The 8,602-nt window shown below is 37.5% G+C and overlaps 2 protein-coding genes across 2 annotated transcripts; one reads left to right on the top strand and one right to left on the bottom strand.

The window, feature by feature from the left end:
* The first annotated feature begins 1,332 nt into the window (after positions 1-1,332).
* LOC120265276 lies at positions 1,333-2,840 on the top strand. The gene is made up of 3 exons (XM_039273153.1): positions 1,333-1,648; positions 1,829-2,578; positions 2,623-2,840. The coding sequence occupies exons 1-3, from the start codon at positions 1,333-1,335 to the stop codon at positions 2,838-2,840; spliced, it is 1,284 nt and encodes a 427-aa protein (XP_039129087.1).
* A 2,695-nt stretch (positions 2,841-5,535) lies between these two features.
* LOC120265275 (probable glutathione S-transferase) lies at positions 5,536-8,181 on the bottom strand. Its single transcript, XM_039273152.1, is given in 3 exon segments — positions 5,536-5,715; positions 5,717-5,902; positions 7,867-8,181. Coding segments are annotated over 3 exon segments (681 nt in total).
* Between the last annotated feature and the right edge of the window lie 421 nt (positions 8,182-8,602).

The following is an 8,602-nucleotide window of genomic DNA, read 5'->3' as shown; positions in this document are numbered from 1 at the left end:
TAATACAAAATGATCAAATGTAGTGAAAAAATATAACCCATAACATGGCAATTATAAATAACATTGCATACCTTTATAATATTGTTCCAAACATGATCTTTATAGCACTCTGGGATCTTTTGCCACTTTTCATATCCGATAGGAAAATTCTGAATTACTTGCAATGTGGCCTATAAATTGAGCGAGCATACCCCCCGACAATTCAATAGGCTGATTTCGAGAATTCCATTCCACAACAACTTTCTCTCCAGGTGGAAGAGAGTATACATCAATTGCTCGCATTTTTTTACGCCTCAGTTCCCCATTTCCATCTGACATTTAAAGAAAATGAAACCACATCTTTTATATGACATTATTATTCATAGCGTGCAACCACCTATAACTTCGATACCATGCAATATATAAATTTAAAATAAATTATATGTACAAGATGCTATATAGATTACTCACCTCTAATTTGGACATCCCATGTTCTTGTGCTCCTTTTGCAACCCCTAAAAAGTTGAGGTTCATCTCTTTCTACAGCTGATTGATGCACAGGACCACCTTCTTGAACTTGTGCATTAATCTGAGGACCAACTTCTTCAACTTGTGCATTAATTTGAGGGCCAACTTCTTCAACTTGTGCATTAATCTGTGGTGTTGCCATAGATGTACCTTGATGTATAGAATGATTTGGGTTCGCTGTAGAATTTGTTGAATTGCTTGTCGTGATGTGTCTTCTTGTCCTCGGCATACTACAAATAACTCACATAATCAATTTAATAGTTTGATAACATGTAAAAGGAGAATAAAATATAATCAATTATTTAACTCACATAATCCATTCTTTAACTATTATTTTCAGCTTCAAATTGTTCTCCAATGTTTGAGGATTGCAAATTATGAACATCATCTACCTCATCTCGACTCAAAGGTAAATGTATATCTTCATCAGGAAATAAACTCTCCATATTTTGTGATGGATAAGCTTCAATATTGGCCATGACATCTAAATTATCCTCGCCCATATCGTACAAATCTCTAGGTTTCAGGTGTATTCGTATGCTCCACCCATCTTCTTTTTTATCATCGACATAAAATACCATTTGTGCCTCAGAAGCTTTTATGTATGGCTCATCATCTTCGATCACCCCAGTATGTATAGGTCTTGCAAAATTGATTGAGGTAAAACCTAATTTATCAGTTTTTAAACCTCTAGGGTGAGTTGTGTTAGCCCACTCACACTGGGGGCATAAAAACCCTAATATCCCAAATTGTTTCCAAAGATTGTTTTTGAAATCAGGAGAAAGAGAAGAAGTCAAAGTCGGTGAAAAGATGAGGATGAAAAGGATGGCCCGCCGTGCTCCACCGACCCCACAAGAAATTGCTGCCAGAATTGCAGAAGTAAGGATGAGAGGGACTGATTCTGGAGGAAGCCCACCAAGGAGAGAAGAATCAGAAGATTTTGGGAAAATGATTGTCCCTTATGTTTCTTCTCAGGATATTGAAGTAAAAGAAGCGGGAACATCGTCTCAAGATTTGCCTTCAGGTGTCAAAGACAGAGATGATCTCTTGAGATGGGTTCGTGAGTCTTTTCCAGGTGCTTATGTTCAGAGAGCAGAGGAAGATGAACAGGAGGACTCCGCTACAGTTGCAGAAGGAGAAGGTTCAGAAGACTAACATGCTAGGGGTGAAGATGCTGCAGAAAAAGAAGCAACCCCAGCACAAGCAGAAGAAGCAGCCAATAAAAGAAGCACAGATGCTCCCACGAGTGCTGAGGAAGAAGCTGCTGCTATACTCAATGAGATTCTGGGAAATATTCATCAAAATGCTGATGTACCTACAGATACTGACCATATCACTGCACAAGTTACAATAACTCCTGCAACATCCGACAGTTCACATAGTTCTGATGAGATCCCACTCAAAGATCGTGTTGCCCAGATTGCTAAAGGGAATAAAGTAGCGTCTGAAAAGAAGGCCCAGTTAAGGAAGAAAACCCAGAAGAAGGAGAAGGTTAGCAAGTCCAAAAAAAAGTCTTTCTCAGATCCCGAAGAAGAAGCTTCCCCTAGGCACAAGAGAAGGTGTACTGAAGCTACAAAACAGGGGGAGAAACCATCATCAAGTTCTAAGAAAGAAAAGAAGAAGAAAGCAACCCGACAAGCTAAATACAGTGATGAAGACAGATTTTGTGACAAAGTATCCGAGAAGAAGTTTGAATCTGTTGAAGGGAGAGGAGTTGTAGTTGAAAGGATGATTGATGAAGGAGCTTTTGAGAAGTATGGGTTAACTGAGCTGCTGCAACAAAGAAGTTTATACAAGTCTGCAACATTTCCAGAAAGCTACAGTTTGTCATTGGTCCAAGAGTTTTACAGTAATTTGCTACCATCTGACAAAGACATTACTAGAGTTTATGTTCGAGGTAAGTGGATTCCATTTACTCCCGCTTGTCTGAACAGATTCTTGGAGTTTAAACCAGAGGTGAAAGGAAACTTTGAAGAAGGGCTTGAGTTGAATGAAGAAGTTCTGAAAGAGATCACTGGAGGAAGAACGGAGTCATGGGGAGTAGACTCCCAGCATCCACCCTTACGGCCAAGTACAATGTTCTGTTTAGACTTGGCATTCAGAATTGGTTACCAGCCCCGCACAATTCCAGCATAGTGAAGGAGCTTGCTCTATTATTGTTTGCTATTGGAACTGGGAAGAAGTTCAATCTGGGAAGGCTAATCTTCCAGAATATTGTTAAAGAAGCTGACGGTTCTAACTCTTCAACATCACTTGGATATTCTGCACTGCTGTCACAGTATTTGTTACAACATGGAGTACAACTCAGGAAGGGAGAAGCGATCACGCAGTGAAGAAACCCGAAGATTTCTCAAAAGTCGTTCGATCAGGGTAAGAAAAATTGATTTACCAGTAGGGAAGGGTGTCTCCACCACCAATGCCTGAAGATGAAGAAGAGGCAAATCTATTGGAAGAAGAAGAATATGAGAAGATGTTGAAAGAGCAACTAGAAGATGTGGAGAGGAGGCAATGAGCATTATCTGCAGAATTGTTCATCATTGCCAAACAAAAGCAGAAGATTCTATCTCGCCTAGAAATTCTTGAGAAGAAGAAGAAAAGAGAAGATGATGGCCACGATTCAGGGAGATGAAGACCACGAGGCCTGAAGAAAGTGGGAGCTGCCGGAGAAGGTGTAACAAGTCTTGCAACAGTTCATGAAGACTTCGGCATCAATTATATCACAAAGGGGGAGAAGTGTTCTTGTACCAGACTGACTAGTTATTTGTTTTTCATTTCTTGGGCATTTGAACATTTAGTCTTTTTGTGTTGAACATTGTTATGTTTGTCAGTTCATTATGGTTAATCGTATTTTGTCTCACTAGTTGTAGTTTGTAATATTTTCTCAAGTATTTTGTAAGCAACTAGATGATATCTTATGCCAGTCCTAGTTTCTCTTCTCCAGTTGATGTTGTACTTGGAAGTTGTAACAGTGTCAGTTTAGTCTGTGTCCAGGTCAGTATTGTAATAGAATGTTGTAACAGGAGTCAGTCTGGGTGCAGAAGCAGTTGTGTCAAATTATGCCAAAGGGGGAGATTGTTAGTGCAACCGCACTATTTATTGGCATGATTTGACACCTAGACCAAGTGACATGGCAACTAAGGTGACAAAGCATAATTGATGATGTGACAAGCATTGTGACATGGCAAGGAGACTTGGAGTGCAAGGCAAACATCTTGAAGATCTTGGTGAAACTATTTTTAGTAAGTCTCTAACATGGAGGATATTATTTTGAAGATCTTGGTGGAATTATTCTTGGAAACATGAAGACAAAATCATATCAAGACCATACTTAGAGAGATATGATTGAAGACTAAAAATGGTGGAGCTTAATTAAAGAAAGATCTATTCATGGTGTGAATGAAGGAGATATGATTTGAAGAATCCTTGATGATTGAATTGATTGACTGAAGATCTATTGAAGGCAAGATTTGAGGACCAAACTTGGGTGAATTGAAGATCAAGTTTGGAGAATCTTTGAAGACCAAATTTAGGTGGATTGAAGACTAAGTTTGGCAAGTTTCGTGAAGACGCACAAGAACGTGCGCCCCTTGCGAGGGGACTGCGTGATGAGGAACTGAGGAGGTAGGCTAGTTGCCGGCAGTCAGGATTGGGAGATTTGGCTGCATCGACTCGGACTAAGCATGACCGGGAGGTTGATGGGTCTTGAGGTCGTCCGCAACGTAACCAGAACTCAGTCAAGTCAGCAGTCAGGGCAATGTTGCAATTCATGTTACAACAAGAGTTGCAACAGCTAATTTTGGCAGGTTTTTAAATTAGTAGCCGTGGAGATTCTAAAAGAGGTATGTGCTATATTTGGAACGTTGAGGCGTCTATATAAACTACCTTGCTCGTAGATTGTGGTTTGCTCTTGGGTGACTTTTTGAGGAGAGTGTGTGAGCACCAGACAATCTAGAGAGGGTAGTGATCTTTATTGTTGAGAGTGTGAGTGACAAGTGTTTGTACTCATCTATTTTTACCTATTTTAGTGGATTGTTTATCTCCGGGCTTGGCCCCCCAGACGTAGGCGAGTGGACGCCGAACTGGGTTACCAACGTTGTGTGTCTCCTTGTGTTTGTTTGTGTGCTCTTTCTTTATTGGTTTGTGTGAGACTTCTATGAGTGCTTAAGTGTTACTTAATACCCACAAACCACACCGGAGGAACTAACAACAACCATTATGTCTGAAAATCAGTGTGAAGCATGTTGTATCTGCAAACTAATTTGTTTTTTTTTTTTTTAATATAATTTACAAAATATATATTTTTTTATTTTTTATTTTTTGACTTGAATTTTAGAAACGGATTAATTTGTTTAAATATTGTTTTTTTTTTAAAATTAACTTTAGAAACGGATTAGAAACAAAATTAGAGGCGGAACAAAAATAAAACAAAAAATATTCCATTTGAAATCTGTTTCTAATGTTTGTAACGTTAATAATTTTGTTTTAAATTTGTTTATAAATTTGAAAACAGAATTACAAAGGAATTTAGAAATGCATTGCCAACACAAATTATTCCGTTTTAATTTTCAAAAGTTAAAAATGGATTGGTTTCCATTCACAATCCCGTTTTTAATTTGAAAACGGAATCTTTTCTCGTTTTAATTTAAATTATTTTCTCGTTTCAATTTAAATTAAAAACAAGAGTTTTGGAAATAAATAATTTTTATTTTAAATCAGTTTCCAAACTGAATTAGCAACGGATGAAAAATGTTATTTTAAAACTAACTTTCTTTTAGTGACATGGAAGATCCCTATATTGATGGCCTAGACTCCAGTTATTGTATTTTTTTTTAATAACTCCGTTTAATGTAATGGCATACATCATTCATTCAAACAGCATTATGCAATTTGACATGTATATATTATTCATTCAAATATGACAACACTAGTGATGAGAATCACAAGGCCAACATATATATCTTAACATGTCATGCCAATCTCATTCACTATATATATAGTGCGACAAACACTACTACATGTTTTCAGCCATCAGTAAGCAGGAGCCTTTGTGGCAAAAATTACTTCCTTTTTAGCATGAAAATAGGCAAATAACTTCTCTTTTTCAGGAAGGGATTTCTTCACAACTTCAGAGCTTAGGAACTCTTCAATCCAATTGCACAAGATTGGATGTTTTTCCTCATTGATCAAGCTTATACTGCAACTTCTTGAAGACCATAATGGCCCATAAAGCTATGAAAGTAGCAGCAATGTCCACTATTCCTATGGTGTCCCCTCCAAAGAACTTTTTTCCCTTCAGCTCATTCTCTAGCAACTCCAAATATTCCTTTGATTGTTCCATGAAGTTCTTTTGCTTCTCCCCTTCACTCCAGCATGACATCCACAGTGCTCCGAGCACCTGCAACAGTAACATTTTTAACCAATGTGAACAACGAAAGTCTTGACTTTTAAGTATTTATGTGCATGTTTTCACTTTCTATAGAAGTCAATAATTAATGGATTTTTTTTATGTATTTAAGTATGTAAATATATATATATATATAGTTACCACCCCAGCAATATTGTCTACATGGTTATAGTGTTTGTTCACATCCAATAAACTTTTCAAATGAAATTTATCTACTATGTTATCAAAAGCTATTGCAACATACCTAGCTAAATTTAAGTGATATTATATGTTTTTTTGTTTTTTTTATTTTTTTATTTTGGACGAAAGTAATAAACACTATATACATCAGGAGTATGTGCACAAGCCGGGAATTGATTGGTCTAACCTATGCACCCTCAGTCAAGGGTGAGGGGTTTGTGCTATGAATTTGCACTCATAATCGGTGGTTTATTATAACCAATACTTCCAACAAATCTTTAACTCGAGACCTTCTAATATCTCACTCTCATTTTTCATATAGAGCCAACTATGAACTCATTGGTTGTGGTTTTCATTTTAGGGACAAGTGTGCATATTTAAAAAAAAAAATTAAATATGAAAAAAACTACTCAATTATTTAAATGTTCAAAATGCTATTCCTACCACAGCCTTAGTTTATAGCCCAAAAAAGATTTGTTTGGATCAGAAAATAAAAAATTTAGAGACCAAATGTTCACTTTCACCCATTTTATCAACCTAGGTCTTCAGTTCTATTAGCCCAAAAAAAAAAAAACTAGGGCTTTTAGATTAAATGGAATCCGTCTAACCAGAGTCGAACATTTGAAAGTCAAGAACCGGGGATTAATTTCTTGAAAAATCACCCAACTTTGCCTTATTTTCACTTTAGTCATCCAACTTCAAAATATATCAAAATGATCACTCAAGTTACAAAAACTTTCACCGGACAGTCACCCGAGATTTTCCGGTGCCCAATAGCCTACGTGGCAGCCGAGTCAGCGACTGATGTCCACATCATCAAGCTTATGTGGCTTGTCCACATCAAATTAAGTTGTTGAGTCAGCAAAACAACCGACACCTCAGCCTTTTCTTCTTCTTCTTCCCCTCAGATTCTTTTTCTCTACCCTCTACTTTTTCTTGTCATTGTTCTGGAGATTTCTGAACTAGTGATCAAAGTTTTTCTACCTTCTTCATCTTCATTCCAATGACTAGATCGGTACAACGACGATGAGCAGGAGTGAGCCCTCTTTCCTCTGCTGCGATTAGATACTGGAGGGAGTCGTAGGTGATGCCAATCCGGCGAACTAGGCTTCTATAGAAAACATCATCCGAAAGAGAATACTCTTACCATCTCATCGGACCGAGATCGGTTGCTAGGGGTGAGGATGAGGTCGAGCGATGAAGAAATGGAAGAAAGATACGTGGAGAATAGAACTTCATCACCGTCATCTTCATTAGGGAAATAGAAGAAGAATCATAAAAGAAGGAGACCAAGAAAGGGTTGAGGTGGCAGGTTGTTTTGCCAACTCAGTGACTTAATCTGACATGGACAAGGCATGTAAGCCTGATGATGTGGACATTAGCCACTGACTCAGCTTTTAAGGTGGCCAAGTAGACTACTGGGCGTTGGGAAGTCTTGAGTGACTGCCCGGTAAAAGTTTTTGTAACTTGAGTGATCACTTTGATATGTTTTGAAGTTGAATAACTAAATTGAAAATAAAACAAAGTTGGGTGACTTTTCAAGAAATTAATCCCAAGAACTGGTCAAATGGACATGGCAGACTAATTGTGTTTTCATCATCATCAAATATAAAAATCAATGACTAGAGGCTTCAGCAGACGATGATGATGATCATCATATAGTGTGTGTGTGTGTATAAATTACGTATGAACAAATATAGTGCGAAGATCATCAAAACATAAAGAACAAAACAATCAAAATGAAGAGGGAGTGTATATATAAATACAAATATCACCTTGTCATCAATAAACTTGACCCAAAAGCGCGCCAAGGCTCTTTCAAAAGGATCTTTAGGCAAGATGGCATGGTTTCCATCCCAAGTTTCATCAATATATTCAAGAATGATCAGTGATTCAATGACCGGCCGGCCGCCATGAAGGAGCACTGGAATTTTCTTATGCACAGGGTTGTACTGTACCAGAAGGGCACTCTTGTTGGCAAGGTCTTCCTCAATGTTCTCAAAAGGAACACCCTTCAGCTTTAGTGCAAGCTCTACTCTGCTGCTGAAGGGGCTTGCATAGGAGCCAAACAACTTGACTTTTTCACCCATTGATCACTCTTCCTTACTCTTTGTTTTGCTCTATGGCCGGTCTTTTATACATTGTTTGTGAAGACTACAGCAAGTCTCCTGCTTAGTTGCTAAGGTTCATCATTGGCATTTTAAATTGTATAAATATATGAAGGGTATCTATGATTTTTCTCTCATATATATATATATATATATAAGTTTATGTAATTCAAATGGCAGAAGAATTAATCTACCTTGATGTCATTGCATACGTCAAGGATTGAATTAAAAGAGTCTTAATGTTACAGGGAAACCATCCAATTTTGGAGGATCAGTGAACTTTGGTCATATGCCATGGAGCTGCCAACTCACATTTTCATTTCTGTGTAGTTTGGAGTTTTAGAGGAGAAAGGAGGAAATTAGAGAAGATTAGAAACTAAAGAAAGAGAATTTGGTTTCATTT

The sequence above is a fragment of the Dioscorea cayenensis genome, chromosome 7 (assembly GCF_009730915.1).
Source record: "Dioscorea cayenensis subsp. rotundata cultivar TDr96_F1 chromosome 7, TDr96_F1_v2_PseudoChromosome.rev07_lg8_w22 25.fasta, whole genome shotgun sequence".
NCBI classification, from domain to species: Eukaryota; Viridiplantae; Streptophyta; class Magnoliopsida; order Dioscoreales; family Dioscoreaceae; genus Dioscorea; species Dioscorea cayenensis.
The sequence above is the reverse complement of the archived record's forward strand: the minus strand, read 5'-3'. Positions and strand labels throughout refer to the sequence as shown.

Coding starts and splice junctions, on each gene's coding strand:
- LOC120265276 (XM_039273153.1), top strand. CDS start 1,333: ATGGCCCGCCGTGCTCCACCGACCCCACAAGAAATTGCTGCCAGAATT. Junction 1,649..1,828: donor TACAGTTGCAGAAGGAGAAG/GTTCAGAAGACT, acceptor ATGTACCTACAG/ATACTGACCATATCACTGCA. Junction 2,579..2,622: donor GCATCCACCCTTACGGCCAA/GTACAATGTTCT, acceptor ATTGGTTACCAG/CCCCGCACAATTCCAGCATA.